Consider the following 14,401-nt stretch of genomic DNA (forward strand, 5'->3'; position numbering starts at 1 on the left):
GGTAACAAGTAGCTAAAAGTGACTGCAGATGTTGTCACGGACAATAAATGTCATCATACCGAACACTGGCATGTTTGGTAGCATACATGCACGTCAGTCACAACATATAAAATGTGACCGCGAGCTGAGGTGGATAATAATGATTTTTTTTTAATAAAAATAAAAAGCTACTGGCAGCGGTGGGATTCGAACCCACGCCCCCGAAGAGACTGGAGCCTTAATCCAGCGCCTTAGACCGCTCGGCCACGCTACCGTGAGACACAATGGTCGTCAAATAGATTTTTAACTGTTACCTAGTTAAAAATAAATAAATAAATAAATAAATAAATAAATAACGTGTTTATTACCACAAACACCATCTTATCTCTAGATAAAATATATGCCATACAAAAGACATCATCCATCATCTTATCCTTAATTATACAATGTAAAGCAGGCTAACACCACTTTAAACAAGCTGGAAACATGAGAAAGTATTGTGTCTTTCCCTAAATAAATATGACTTACTATTAATTCACCATCCACATTGGCAGTGATTCATTTTTGTTGAGCTATTTGATTAAGTGACTGTTTCCTTTCCTTTTGGTTGCAGCTCAGTTGTTTGAAGAACAGGTGTTGTTGATGATTTCCTGGGTTTTCCTCGAGAATGATGCAAGTTACCACAAAAATGAAAAGACAAATGACACTTAGAGATTCTTTAGTCAATGTAGATTTATTCAAAACAATTGCTCATTTATCATTTTAAAGAAGGTGAAATTAAAATGGTTTAAATTCAACGCAATTCACGTCTATGACACAGTTCTTCCATGTTTTTCTCATGAACACAATAAAAATACATTTACATTTACAATGATCATTTCTTAATTCTAAAAATGGTGTAATAACCAGCAATTGGGACACGATAAAGATTTGTTTAAATACGTGTTGTGCTCCTTCTTCAAAACCAAACACCTGCTTGTAACGGATATAGTTTCCTGAATGTAAACATTGTCAAAAAAGGAGAGAAGCAACAGGAAACAGGTGGATCATTGCCAGCAGTATGCTTCAGTTAGTAGATGACACCTGCTTATGTCTTTATAAGTCTTATGTCTTTACAATCTTGCTGTGACAAATCCATGTTTTGTTTTATATTGTAACTTTTAAAGACTTTGCTAAAAAATGAGTTTTGGTTCCATGTGAGCAATCGGTTTGAAAGTGAGACTGCCCACTGATTTACCTCGAAACACAGAGTCAAGCAGCAGGATTGGACAATGAAATGATATATACCGTGAGACGCTCTAAATATGTTTACCATCAGACTGTTCAAAACTTTTTTTTATAATGTGTTATCTCTAAATTCAATATGAGTCGCTGACGATCAAAGAGCAAGACTGCTTTGTGGCAAGATGATCGTTTGATCAGGGCAATGAAACACCTTCAGGTGTTCGGCATGGTTGTCTGGTTATTTTAAAGACGTCTGTGTTGATTTTCCTTAAAAATGTTCAATATCACAACATATAGCTCCATTAAAAGTAAGCTTTTATTCAAGTTTGAGGAAACTGGTTTAAAAATATTGCATCTAAATCAAAACTAAAAACATATCAGTATGTATGCATAGATGTATGCACAAAAGTATGGCCCTGAACTGTATTTAATATTTTACGTATGTGGAAGCCGAAGATTTTGAGTTGCATGGTACAGAACTGGTGTTCTTCCTCTGCATGCTGAGGTTGTCGGATTCCAACATTTTCAGGAGGAAGATAGTTTCAGAATCCTGGAAAAGAAGGCTGGATGGACAATTTAGTTAGGTTTCTCCAGTATTATTCAGTAGATGTTTGGCCAGTGATTTTTAAATTTTGTTGACTTGAAGTTTTGAACATGATGAACATGATGAATTTGGTTGATTCTTTGTAGTTGTATTTTAAAACGTATAAGCAGCACACTGGAGCTGACAATGAGTTTGTGATATCTTGCAGCCCATGTGGGCTGGGCACAGTTATATTCATGGCACAATAATAAAAACTAAGTTCATTCATTGAATCCATAACCATGGATAAAATCACTGATGCCAGTGTGAAGGACAGTGATCCAGATGGGCCACTTGTATACATTAGTAGAGGAGACCTCATCTAGTCTGCACTGATCTGAACAGAGCAGTTGGTGAAAACTAGTGTGCAGGACGGCAGCAGGACAGCAAGTGAGCGACGCAAACTTGGAATGGGATCATTCATATCTAGCGGCTTGTTTTCATCATTGCTGTTATCTCCACCTTCAGCTTCCTGGTTGTCCTGCTCTTCTCTGGCAGCATCACCACCATCACCACCATCACCACCACCAACATCACCATCACCACCACCTTCACCCTCACCCTCCCCCTCCCCTTCCACTACTGGTGGACACTGTCGAGGCTGGAAAATTACATCCAAAAACTCCAGCCTGCGTAGCCCACGGAGCATCCTGCAGCTCCGGACTATCTGCATCTCGCTGAGCGTACAGGCCCACAGGCACAGACACTTCAGGTCCTTCAGACGGCTGGCACAGAGCAGGCCGGGCCCCACCTCTTTACCACCCAGACTCAGCTCCTCCAGTCCGAGCCATCCTGCCCCCAGACCAAGGGAGGCCATCTGTAACTGGTAACCTTGCCGCCCAGTGATGCCTATTTCTAGAAACTTGAGCCTGGAAAGGCCTTCCACACCACAGACACCGTCCTTGGCGGCACAGCTCCTGAGCCCGTTGGCTGTCACACGAAAGGTGTCGCGCAGCTCCAACCGACTGAGCCTCTCCCATGATGTCAGACTCTGCAGATGCTGGTCCGTGAAAGAGGGCACATTGTTAAGGACTAACCTACCAATACCAATCCCTGATGGAGAGGCAAGGCCTTTTCCTTTCTGATTCCTTTTTTGCTGCTGAGCACCAACGCTTGATGTAGCTTCTGCTCTGTCTTGGGAAGTAGGAGCCTGATTGAAAAATTCTCGAGGCAGCTCACAACCACGCAGCTCCAGCACCTGCAAAGATGCAGGTAGCAGATGGCAACTGGGCAGGCCTCTCAAGTCTGCATGTAGAAGATAGAGCTTGGTCAGGCGAGGGCACTTAGTGGACAAGGATTTGAGCCAAGACTCAGAGAGGAAGGTGCCCCCTCGGGCAGAAAGCAGCAAACCACGCAACCGTAGGCACCTTAGTCCACAACCAAGGTACTGACGCAGCAGGAGCCAAAGTATGCGGGATGTCACCTAACACACAGTGGACAGTGGGCATGTGAGGGTTGAGGGTCGGGGATGGGAGGCAGAAGAAAGATGGTTTCTGTCAATAATTGCACAAACAATTCATATGTAATAACATTTAAGACCAAACAACTTCATCCACAGAGCATATTTCATAAGAATATTTTATAAGAAATGAAAAATAATAAACAGCAGATTTAAAAACATGTGCAAGGGGGATAATGATAAGCGCTAAATGTTTAGTCAAAGGTGCTGGACAACATATAAGACTTTCATCTGCTTTTCTAGGTGGTCACAGCTCTGTGGGTCCCTACACCTCCACAGAACCCTGAAATATTTCTGTGTGCAGGTTATTGATCTAAGATTGACTAATTTTTGATGGACTTAAAAGTCGCTGTAAGTGTTGTCATTGTTTTTGCCAACTTCCTTTCCGTTATGCAGACAGAAATCCCCTCCCTCATCTCTACATCACCACAGGAATGCAGTGCGTTGATCTTCAGAAATAGCAGCAGGGCCGCGTTGTTATGGAGCTCTCTGTCCTGATTGGATAAAGTGTGCAGGGATACCAGAAATGTCCTTTTCTCTTTTACTGCATTAGCAGAGGAACAAGAGACATGGGTTACTGACCAAACACAGCAATACAGAGCTTATGAAATAGAATAATAAATATTATGAAATAGAAATATCACTCTCAGCAGCTTTAAGTTGGCAAACTTTGTCTCAAAAGGCAAAAAATAAATATATATTAAAAAAGAGGCAAGATTGATAATTTCAGCAGCAGCTTCTTACTTACAAATGCCAAAAGTGTAGTATTTTGTTTAAAAATTGTATTATGCACTTTTTGTCACTGACATTTTTAACACCAGTTCCTAATTAACACAAAGATTACTGATTGGGTTTTTTGTTTTTAAAAGGCAGATGGTGGACTCTCAGCTCGTCTTCTGTATCGGAAAAGGAAGTGGTAAAGTTGTTGCTACTGAAACAAGCGTCATTGGGACATAGTACTTGTACGCGTTGTACAGCAATTACGTCACATTACATTGATATTTTAAAATATCGTGGATGAAGTGAACACTGCATTGTATGAAAAGGCAATTTGAAAAAAGAAGGGTAAAGCCACACAGTCAGAAACGCTCTTACCCCTTTCCATGCAGTCAGATCGACAATTCTCCACAGTCTTTGGTCTTTAACAAGACGTTTCCATCTCTTACACACTCTACAAAACAACGAAAAATACAACAAATAACTTAATCATGTGACATGAGTCACAATAAAGAAAGAGCAGGCACTGACTTTTGTTGCACAAGACGAATAACTGGTCAAATACTGTCAGCAAAGTTTCATTTCTCTTACCTCCCGGCTCGGACGAGCTCCCGTACGCTCAAATACGACAACACATCAATTAAAATGTTTTCAGGAAAGTAATCCAGATTACAGGGTTTAAATTCATCCATTTTGTAAACAAAACTCTTTAAACCTCGGACACGGACTGATATCCCGACGCACACAGGTTGCGTTCACATCAGCAATCCCCGGGAAACAGCGGCCCGCCGCCGGGAGGACCGAGCCAGAACTCCCCGAACAAATCAAATATGCTTCTTTATTCTCAACATGACGTGTCTCGGTTGAAACCACTGATGTTTTCTGTTAATACCACAAATTTATGACGGTAAATAAACGGTAGAGCTATTTAAACATTTTGATGAAGCGATATTGCCACCTAACGTCCGTTAGTTGATCAGTCCAGTGCGCCTGCGCGGTTTACCGGACAAGATGGCGACCAGCAATGGTGGAGGAATGGAAGTGGATGGGGCAGGCGAGTATTACTCACTTATCACACGATTTCTGCCTGAAATCACTATGAAACTGTCTGCAGGTTGTATCATGTGTTGTAAGTAAATGTCGTGAGTGTTCGTGAGAACTGAATTCGCGGTGTTAAAGGAGGCCGGTGGCCTGCATGCTGACAGGGTTAACGTACAAGGCTCTGCTGTAAAGCTGTCAACATATTCATCACTGTGTGTGTCTGAGGCAGTCCAACCGCTTTCTGTCGTACTGGAGATTGCATCAGGAACATAAACCTAAATCTGTCAGCACAGGGAGGCTAAAGGAAAAACCTCACTGACTGTAACAACAACCCGACCTCAGATCAGCGCTGGTCGTGGACGTCAACTGTCCAGATGAACCAACACATTGGCCTAACTGTCGTTCTGTATTTAACTGTGTTTATAATCGATATCTTTATCAAGGATTGTGCTGATGATTGTTTTATAGATACATTTTCTCAGCAAGAATGATATATTAATGGGGATCTCTAAATACAGCAAGAGATTCAGGGAAAATGGTGGTATGTTGTTAGTTTGACTATTAGTTGAAGTATAGGTAACAAGTTATAGGGTGTTGGCTTTGTGCAAATCATTGACTGCTCTATTTGTCATATTATCAGATGTTTGTGGCTGCAAGTTCAGTGAGAGTTGGGTTGGATTTTTGTGGCCTATCTATAAAATGTAAAATTTGGGAAACATATTTTGGCTAACATTTCTATTTTAACATAACCTCATAACACAAACCAATCTCTCTGCTGATATAATATATCGGTAATAACTAATGTCAGTCTTCTGGCTCTATTGTTGTTTCAAAGGCAACACTCATACGTAGTCATTACTTTACCATGATCCATAACAGAGAGGCTGATTAGGGGATTCATTTTTTGGGTTACTTTTTAGGTCAAGCATCTGATCAGTTAATCAGCATCTTGTCTCAGTGCTGTTATATCTGCTGTAGTGTTAAATCCCCTCTTGTTTTTGTGTCTGTGTGACTGTAGCCAGCCCCAGTGTTATGGCCTCAGGGGTCACCGGGAGCGTCTCCGTGGCCTTACACCCTCTGGTTATCCTCAACATATCCGACCACTGGATACGCATCCGCTCACAAGAGGGACGACCGATGCAGGGTGTGTATGACAGCAGTGTACAGTTTTAATCAAGTGTAACAAAGCACACTATTAATTTGCCTTTTCTTTTCTCCTGCTCAGTGATTGGAGCTCTGATCGGGAAGCAAGAAGGGAGAAACATCGAGGTGATGAACTCCTTTGAGTTGCTGTCTCACACCATAGATGACCGAGTGCATATTGACAAGGAGTACTACTACACTAAGGAGGAACAGTGTAAGTGGTTTGTATGTACAAAGGATGAGCATGCAGCTCTTTTTAGACATTTCATTTTATGACAATTTTTTATTGAATGCAGTGCAGCCAGCGTTTCCCTGGGAGAGTTGTGTTTATGTAATAACATGGAAGGAATGTTAATTGCCTCCTGTCCGGCTTATGTATCAGGAAGTGAGTTAATTAATTATAGTGGTTAAACCAACATCTGTGAGATCATTTCCCTAAATATATTCACATGGATGAGATTTACCCGAATTCTTCTTTGGTTGCTTTGATGAATCAAATGTTTGATCATTCTGCAGGTCACTATTTGCTTAACAAACCTGCCCAACATTTCTTCAGTGTCTAAATGCTACACCAACAGATAAGAACATTAGTTTCAGTTATTGATAAATGATTATCCTGTTGTCAGATGTGTGCTGTAGTTGTGTGTTGTAATATTTATTTATTTATTTGTCTCTCAGTCAAACAAGTCTTCAAAGAAATGGAGTTTTTAGGCTGGTACACCACAGGTGGTCCACCTGACCAGTCAGATATCCATATTCACAAGCAGGTAAGCAAAAGTTAAAAGGTGCAGTGTGTACAGTAAGATGAACATCCCTAACTTCTCACAGAGTCACTGACATCGGTTGACTCATCCACGTTATTTCTGTCTTGTCTGCCAGGTGTGTGAGATTATTGAGAGCCCTCTCTTTCTCAAGCTCAACCCAATGACCAAACACACCGATGTGAGTTCTTCTTCGTTTCCACCTGAAGAATGAGAAAATGCTGTAGTGGTGTGTTAAGACACAGCTGGTTTAAACAATGTGTCCTTTTTCCCTTCAGCTTCCTGTTAGTGTTTATGAATCTGTGATTGACATCATCAACGGCGAGGTACTCTTTATATTTCATATCTTTTATACATCCTTTTCATTCAGCAGTGAACACGCTTCCCCCCAGAGAATCGTTTCAGATTTATCTATTTTGGATGTATTTTGTTATTATTTAGGCTACCATGTTGTTTGCTGAGCTGACGTACACGCTGGCTACAGAGGAAGCAGAGAGAATCGGTGTTGATCATGTCGCTCGAATGACGGCCACCGGCACCGGGGAAAACTCAACAGGTATGAGAGGCTGAAGTAATGTTCTCCTGTTTGATCACAGTGAGTTTACATGCACACACCTCAACAAAATATCTTACAGTTCTTGTTGTTTTTGACATTTTAATGCAGAAATGTCACATGCATATGTACATAGGCTAAATTCTATCCTCAGATTTAGATTGAACTCTAGAGAAATGGAGGAAACGACTGTGCTGTGAGCTGAGTAAATGTGACACATCTTTAAAAAATAAAAGCTGTCTGAATAGGTTTTAACTCCAGTGTTCTCTCTGTCTTCTCATTAGTTGCTGAACACCTTATAGCCCAGCACAGTGCGATAAAGATGCTCCACAGCCGGGTGAAGATCATCCTAGAGTACGTCAAAGCCGTGGAAGCAGGTGAGAATATGATGGGGCATTTTAACGAGGCTGCGAGAGGGAAGAATGTGAAAATAAGGCCGGAAAACAGCTGTTCTTTAATGTTTCCTTCCTTCACTTTTACACCATTGAGAGAGGCCCCTTGACAGCACCTCCATAATTATAAGCCTGTGTTTGATACCGCCTTGTCAGCATCATCGTACCTCACTATTGTTGCTTTAACTTGTTTTTTCTCTGCTGTGTGCCACCACAGGAGAGGTGCCGTTTAACCATGAGATCCTAAGAGAAGCGAACGCCCTGTGCCACAGACTGCCAGTGCTCAGCACCATCAAATTCAAAACTGACTTCTATGATGTAAGCAAGATTTTATTTTTTTCTTCAGAATGTTTTTATACCCCTAATGCACAATGTCTGTTGTTTGGATATTTCAGAGAGCTCAGCCATGTTTTCTCAAAATTGTGTTTTAGAAATCACAAAAATGAGGCTCTTCATAATGCTTTATTGTACAAAACAGAAAAAACTACAAAACTTTTTTCACTACTGATTTGTACACTCTGTATTCGCTATTGAGCATGAACGGTGTGTGTGTGATTAACTTCAGTGCACCTGTTTATTGTAATGAAGAAAGATGTCAGCCAGAGCTACAGTGTTGTGAAAGAAAGGAATGAAAGAGAAAGAGAAACTTAATTTGTGTAGCACATTTTTTAGGGGTTTGCTCTGAAAAAGAAAAAGCAGAAAACTCAGGATATAACAGAATCAAAACTTTACAATGTAGCGATACGAAAAGAAGTCCAGACTGAGGAGAAGTTAAAACAAGAAGGCAAAAGACAAAAGAGGAAAGTAAAGGGGAAAAAGAGGACATTTTAGAATCAAATGTAAATCAGACAGGATGCCAGTGAGAGCAGCCAGTATGGGATAAAAGACAGAAACTTCTAAGAATGAAAGATTCTTTTGTTGCAGTTATAATCACAGTCCTCAGCTCAGTCCGTCTCCCTCTGTGCTGAATTACCGACCTTTTGCTTTTGATAACTGTGCCTATTTTTCTCCCCGCAGCAATGTAATGACGTGGGCCTCATGGCCTACTTAGGCACCATCACCAAGACCTGCAACAGTATGAACCAGTTCATTAACAAGTTCAACGTCCTGTACGACAGACAGGGCATCGGCCGGAGGATGCGAGGACTCTTCTTTTGAGCGGGCGGTGAACCGAAGCAGAGTCACGAACGAGCACTGCAGTCCCCCCCCCTTTTTTTTCTGTTTATGTTTTATTTTTGGTTAGTTTGTATTTTGGTCAGCTAAAAACACATTCAGTAGCTTTTCAAACCTGTTTCAACCACAAGTGTGTCTAAAAGCACTTAGTACACCAATCAATAAGAGATATGTACAAAAGCTCTTTCTTGGATATGCACAGAATGAATCCACTGTACATGAACGTTCTATTATTTTACCCCGTTTGTTTTATTGTTTCATGTTTCTGTATGTAATAAATGATCTGCTGATTTTTTTCATGGGACTTTGACTCCTCTTCTTCCGAAACTTGAATGTTTTAGAAACTCCAGTAAGTATTCGTCACACACGTCATAAAAATAAGACCTGCGCTGGGAAAAAAAAATGAAAGTCAGTTGTGTGGAGCTGACGGAGCTGCAGCTTTATTGTCAGGAGTGTTTGCAGTTAGCTTGTCTTTTGAAGCCGCGTTCCTGCTGTTCAAGGTTTAGACAGACAGGCAGGAAAAGCGGAGGGGGTTCTAACAGGAGTCAGCATTTTTATAGGTATTAAATGTACAGCGGAACTCGACATAATGACCCCCGGCCTGCAGGTCGGCTTTATTAGTCTGCTGCTACCTGCCATGTGGCGCTGAGGGGGGGGGGTCAACATTTTATTTCCTTTGTGTCTCCTTGCAACTTTTCCAAAGCTGAAGAACCATCCAGTCATCGATGCCAAACTGTTTTGTGACACTTTATTATCTCATTTCTCAAAAATCATTTTCATTACATGCTTGTGTTGACTTACAGCTGCTTTTCTACTGTTCCAACATTGATGGTAAATACAGTTTAAACAACAGCTCAGACAAAATCTGCAACAATTCTCACTACCAGACTAGAACTTCTGTTTCAGGCGCAGTGTTCTCTGTGGGACAGAGGAGCTCCTGCTGGTTTTGACTTCCACCTCTTTAACTTTCAAGATATTTTACATGAACAAGAACCTAGATCAAACACTAAAGAAAAAAGCGTAATAGGTGTCCTTTAAAATCCCCCTCAAGATATGAAATTGATGTTTTCAATCAAAGTCTGTTTCATTTAAAGTTGGAAACACCTTCATGTTGTTTTACTGACTGTCCTCTGCAGGCTCGTCAGCTGACGCAGCAGGCTGTGGGTAGTGGAAGCGGGACGGGTCGTACAGGTCGTCCCTGGGGTCGTAGGGCATTGCGTAGTAGTAAGGGTAAGGGTAGTGTGGTACTTTCTTCTCGACAGGAGCAGGGGGAGCTTTCTCCTCCAACGGCTCCTCTTTCTTTTCCTCCTCCACAGGAGGGGCTGGCGGCGGCGGAGGGAGCAGGATCTTCCCCTTCACAGGCCGGGGTGGGTGGTCGATGAGGCAGTCAGGGTCCCAGTACGGGTCACAGTCGTACTCCATGCCCTTGAAGATGCGGATGGGAGCCGGGGGAGGCTTCTTGACGAGGATTGGTGGAGGTGGGGCGGACTTTTTGGGTGGAGGGGGAGGAGGAGGAGGTGGTGGTTCTGGAGTGGCTTTCTGGGGGGTGCAGTGGGGGTGGTAGCGGGGGTCACAGAGGACGGGCACGGCGCCTGTGGGCATGTAGACGATGTGGGGCTTGCAGAGAGGATCCTTCTTGTTGCACAGGAAGAGGACGTCAGCCTGGGAGATGGATGGAGGAGGAGGAGCAGGAGGCTCTGTGGGCCTAGGAACCCCTTTCATTGGAGGTGGAGGAGGAGCGACTTTGCACTTCTTGTCCGTGGCTGGGTCACACATGAGCACTGGCACTCCCAGTTTGCTCTGGAAGTAGGAAGCGTTGGGGCCGTAGGTGTGCTCCAGGTACCTCATCTGCTGGTAGAGCATCCGCAGCTTGTCGATCTCGTAGAGCTGAGAGGGAGGAAGACAAAACACAGGGGAATTAAAGAGAGGAAGCATTTAATGAGTATAAATCAACTGGAATATGCATTTGATACTTTACAGATTCATTTTAATCTATGTCTTGTGATCTGAAGGCCTGATTCAGGGTTTAAAGGTGCCGTTTGTAACCATTAGTTGCAGTTTACACTTCTTTTATTGGCCATATGTGAGCAGACTGTAATGTGACCTGAAAAATGAGACCTTCCCGTCTCTCGTTTGTCTTTACAAGCCTGTGGACTATTTCTGAAAGCTGCTGGATGGTGGATTTCTTTCTAACAGACTCAGGTTGGATTTTCAACGACAGCCCAAATGATGTGACTTTACGCTCGTTCTTCCGGTTCCTCTCTCCGCTCCTCGAACAGAGAGCAGTAAGAAGTGCACTAACATGAACTAACACCACAACACTGGAGCTCCACAGAGCTCCTTTAAACCTCTGTGACATGTAACCATGTAAAGAGGTAAAAACTCCAGCAACACCTGAAGTATAGAAAACCTCTTTATTGCGATGCCAAGACTGTGTGTGGATCTATACGATCAGCTGTCTTTTGTATATGTTTTACCTTTTTAAAAAAAAATGTCCCTGATGAAGGCCACAAGATGTTTGTCCTACAATAAAGTTGATAAAGTGTTTCTGGAATTTGACCTCTCTAGACTTCATTTCCTCTCTGTGCACACTGGAGGCAGGTGACCAGAACTATGAGAAGTATTTAATAAAAATAAAAAAAGTAGTATCTTCCAGCTCTACCGTCCTCAAAATTTGACTTAAAACATGTAAAACTGGTCTTTTCAGTGTCTGTTAGAAACACTTAATTAACACGATGTAAAATACAGTTTTAGTTACTTTCGTGATTATTATAAAACCCACACCTTGCAGTGAGGCATGTGAAGTCAGAGTATGTAATGCTGTTATGTTCACAGATATCATATCTTCACAGCAGACAGGTTAATGAAACAGCGTCTCACCCCCTCAGTGTGTCCGATGCTGCTGTAGTAGCGGTAGTACGCCTGGAAGTCTGGGTTTCCTCTGTACCACCTGGGGTCCGCGTTACGCTTCGGTCTGGAGTGAGTCAGGAAGTCGTTTGCTTTTGCCGGGTCGATGTTGACGGGTACCATCTCTGTCAGGAGAGGAGACAAAGCTCAGTCGGTCAACAGATAAACTTCTTCTCACCAGTCACTCATTCTTTCAGACGTGCAGCTACCTTCCTGCTGGATGATGTTCAACAAAGATTTGGCCTCCAGCAGCCCTGGAAGAGAGGAGGAGACAAATCATGTTGATTATTATGTTTCTGACACGTTTATGTTGAAACAATCATACAGGAAAGAATCAGAACTGACCTGGGAGCAACATCAGACAGCAGAGAGCCCCCGCCATCCACAGTGAGGAAACCATCTTGAACCCCTGCAACCAAGAAAGGAAAAGGTTTATGGCAGTAAGAGTTTTTTACTCATAGAATCGCTGATGTATGATTATTAAAGCAAGAAATATAATCATCATAAAACAGATTTTACAACATTTAAACACCACTACTGGCGAAGAAAAACACATTTTAAAGTGAGAAGGTAACTTTTACCACAGTTCAAATTCATTATAGAAAATAATCTTAAATGTTTCACAGCATCACAAGGAAGAAATTCACCTTGATGAACCAAGTTAACATGTTGTCTTACTTCTAAATATGTCACAAAGCAGCTACAGGCCACAAAGGTTTACCAGTAAACTTAACAAAAGCAGTTTTAAGTTATTTTGAATGTCATCATGTTTTACTCACCTGGCTCAGGAAGCTGTCTTCACTGCATGAACACGTCTCAGTGGGTTAAATACAGATCCCCATGTCAGACCCCCGACACATTTCCTCCCGTCCAATGAGACTCCTCCGACACTGAGACCGAACTCTCGTCTCCGCCCCTCCTTTAATACCGTTTAATATGGGGCCTTTGGCGCCAATTAAGAACGAAAAGGCCCGGCACTTTTAGCAGCGGAGCCATAAAGAGCTCAGACTTCAAATGGAAAGTTCCCATTAAGTCTGGAAGGAGAAGCATCACCTGCTGGGTCGACTGCAACTGTGGGGGAAAATGCTGCCTACTAACACAATATCTCAGCCAAAAAAACTGAGAGATGACGACCCACATGGCCTTAAATGTTCTTTTATGACGAGTTGGGGGAGATTTGTAAAACACTGTCAGCTCTGAGAGGTTGTTTTTACCCAGAGAACACCTGCTTTTCTCACAGTCAGAGCAACACAGAGGCTTTAGTCTGGTGTGGTGGTTCACTGATACGTCTGAAGGAGTTACTGATGATTATCAAAAATCAACATAATAAAGAAATATCTCAAGAGGCCATACTGCTGAGCTCCAGCTAGTACTGATGTGACTGCATGTGGTATAAATAATCGTGCAATAAACACAATTCTAGTAAAGCATGAAGATCAAAAGATAATATTGTCTTTGTCGTGTCTTTGTTCAAAGGTCTAACACGATATATTTTCTCTGTTATGACTGTTATGAATGTTCTGACATCACATGCTGCTCCGTGCAGACACAACAGTTATGTCTGCATGTAAGTTTGTCCACCGAGCGCCTCTAATTAACTCAACCTGAGTCCAGGAGGAGCTGCCACATCACATCTGTGGGGAGATTTACAGTAAAACATTTCTGGAAGCTCTGTTGATTGTGTTCCTTCATAACGGAGGTTTTGTTTTCACCCTGTCTGTTGGTTTGTTGGATTGTTAGAAGGTTTACACAAAAACTACACAGCGGATTTCCACAAAACTTGGGTGGAGGACGACTCTCAGCCCAGAATAGACCCGCTTTACTTTGGATGCTGATCCAGACTTTTCTCTCACTTACTCCAACATTACAAGTCAGGATGATTTTCAACATCTTTGTTAATTTAGGTAGCCGGTATCTACAACTGGATACAACTCTGAGTGAGTTGAAATGTTTACGCAGTTAAGTGCCAATCGAGTTCATTAAACTACAGTTCCTCAAATTAATCTACCCTTTCATCAAGCACAAAAGACGAACACTCCCACATTCAGGCATTTTAAGAGACTGAGACTTGATAGTTTGAATGGCTTGTAAGAGCTTAAAATGCAAAATACAAGATCAGTGAATTGTCTAAAAACTAAATGACATCCACAGTGAAACTCGTCTGATCACAGTAATCTGCTCAAAATTCATCCACATCTCCACTGAAACATCCGTAAAATGCGACTCAGTTGGAGGTCGTTAACTTAATGATGGAAAAGGGTCCCTTAAAGAAAATGGCCGGTAAACACCACTTTGGATTAATAAAGAAAAATAACCATCACAGCCATAAACAAACCCAAAAATATGAGAGGACACAGCCCCGGGCTTTTAGGAAATGTTGCACATTTTATAGACCAAACGATGATGAAGGTAATCGTTAGTTGCAGCCCCGTACGTTAGCAGGTTTTTACAAGCGACGCGTGTTTCTGA

At 42.1% G+C, this 14,401-nt stretch overlaps 3 protein-coding genes and 1 non-coding gene across 5 annotated transcripts; 1 reads left to right on the plus strand and 3 right to left on the minus strand.

The window, feature by feature from the left end:
• Window positions 1-171: 171 nt before the first annotated feature.
• trnal-aag lies at window positions 172-253 on the minus strand. The gene has a single exon. It is a non-coding gene; the product is annotated as a tRNA-Leu (tRNA).
• Window positions 254-693: 440 nt separating this feature from the next.
• On the minus strand, window positions 694-4,702 carry LOC119007742 (F-box/LRR-repeat protein 12-like). 2 transcript variants are annotated; one of them, XR_005071221.1, is made up of 4 exons: window positions 4,554-4,689; window positions 4,341-4,416; window positions 1,096-3,209; window positions 694-1,062 (listed from the first exon to the last, which is right to left on the minus strand). XR_005071221.1 is itself a non-coding variant. In XM_037077600.1 (3 exons), exons 1-3 carry the CDS (start codon window positions 4,652-4,654, stop codon window positions 2,109-2,111), a joined length of 1,278 nt encoding a protein of 425 aa, XP_036933495.1. In that variant the 5' UTR covers window positions 4,655-4,702; the 3' UTR covers window positions 694-2,108. The 2 variants fall into 2 exon arrangements, 1 of the variants encoding a protein (XP_036933495.1); XM_037077600.1 differs by having other exon boundaries at window positions 694-3,209; window positions 4,554-4,702.
• A 117-nt stretch (window positions 4,703-4,819) lies between these two features.
• On the plus strand, window positions 4,820-9,329 carry cops6 (COP9 signalosome subunit 6). The gene is made up of 10 exons (XM_037077601.1): window positions 4,820-5,016; window positions 6,022-6,147; window positions 6,229-6,360; window positions 6,825-6,913; window positions 7,026-7,088; window positions 7,186-7,233; window positions 7,349-7,463; window positions 7,745-7,837; window positions 8,070-8,170; window positions 8,870-9,329. The coding sequence occupies exons 1-10, from the start codon at window positions 4,974-4,976 to the stop codon at window positions 9,008-9,010; spliced, it is 951 nt and encodes a 316-aa protein (XP_036933496.1). The 5' UTR covers window positions 4,820-4,973; the 3' UTR covers window positions 9,011-9,329.
• Window positions 9,330-9,771: 442 nt separating this feature from the next.
• LOC119007806 (leucine-rich repeat extensin-like protein 3) lies at window positions 9,772-14,375 on the minus strand. The gene is made up of 5 exons (XM_037077718.1): window positions 12,712-14,375; window positions 12,278-12,341; window positions 12,142-12,186; window positions 11,906-12,057; window positions 9,772-10,912 (listed from the first exon to the last, which is right to left on the minus strand). The coding sequence occupies exons 2-5, from the start codon at window positions 12,330-12,332 to the stop codon at window positions 10,142-10,144; spliced, it is 1,023 nt and encodes a 340-aa protein (XP_036933613.1). The 5' UTR covers window positions 12,333-12,341; window positions 12,712-14,375; the 3' UTR covers window positions 9,772-10,141.
• Window positions 14,376-14,401: the final 26 nt, after the last annotated feature.

The sequence above is a fragment of the Acanthopagrus latus genome, chromosome 18 (assembly GCF_904848185.1).
Source record: "Acanthopagrus latus isolate v.2019 chromosome 18, fAcaLat1.1, whole genome shotgun sequence".
Classification (NCBI taxonomy): Eukaryota; Metazoa; Chordata; class Actinopteri; order Spariformes; family Sparidae; genus Acanthopagrus; species Acanthopagrus latus.

Bases quoted from the DNA above. Each gene is read 5' to 3' on its own strand.
- cops6 (XM_037077601.1), top strand. From the start codon at position 4,974: ATGGCGACCAGCAATGGTGGAGGAATGGAAGTGGATGGGGCAG. The intron at 6,914-7,025 runs GTAAGCAAAAGT...CTTGTCTGCCAG, and splicing joins ATATCCATATTCACAAGCAG to GTGTGTGAGATTATTGAGAG. The intron at 8,171-8,869 runs GTAAGCAAGATT...TTCTCCCCGCAG, and splicing joins TCAAAACTGACTTCTATGAT to CAATGTAATGACGTGGGCCT.
- LOC119007742 (XM_037077600.1), bottom strand. From the start codon at position 4,654: ATGGATGAATTTAAACCCTGTAATCTGGATTACTTTCCTGAAAACATT. The intron at 4,417-4,553 runs GTAAGAGAAATG...GTTGTTTTGTAG, and splicing joins GAGCTCGTCCGAGCCGGGAG to AGTGTGTAAGAGATGGAAAC. The intron at 3,210-4,340 runs GTAAGAGCGTTT...ACTGTGTGTTAG, and splicing joins ATCTGACTGCATGGAAAGGG to GTGACATCCCGCATACTTTG.
- LOC119007806 (XM_037077718.1), bottom strand. From the start codon at position 12,332: ATGGTTTCCTCACTGTGGATGGCGGGGGCTCTCTGCTGTCTGATGTTG. The intron at 12,058-12,141 runs GTAGCTGCACGT...CTCTCCTGACAG, and splicing joins GAACATCATCCAGCAGGAAG to AGATGGTACCCGTCAACATC. The intron at 10,913-11,905 runs GTGAGACGCTGT...CCTCCCTCTCAG, and splicing joins GCATCGGACACACTGAGGGG to CTCTACGAGATCGACAAGCT.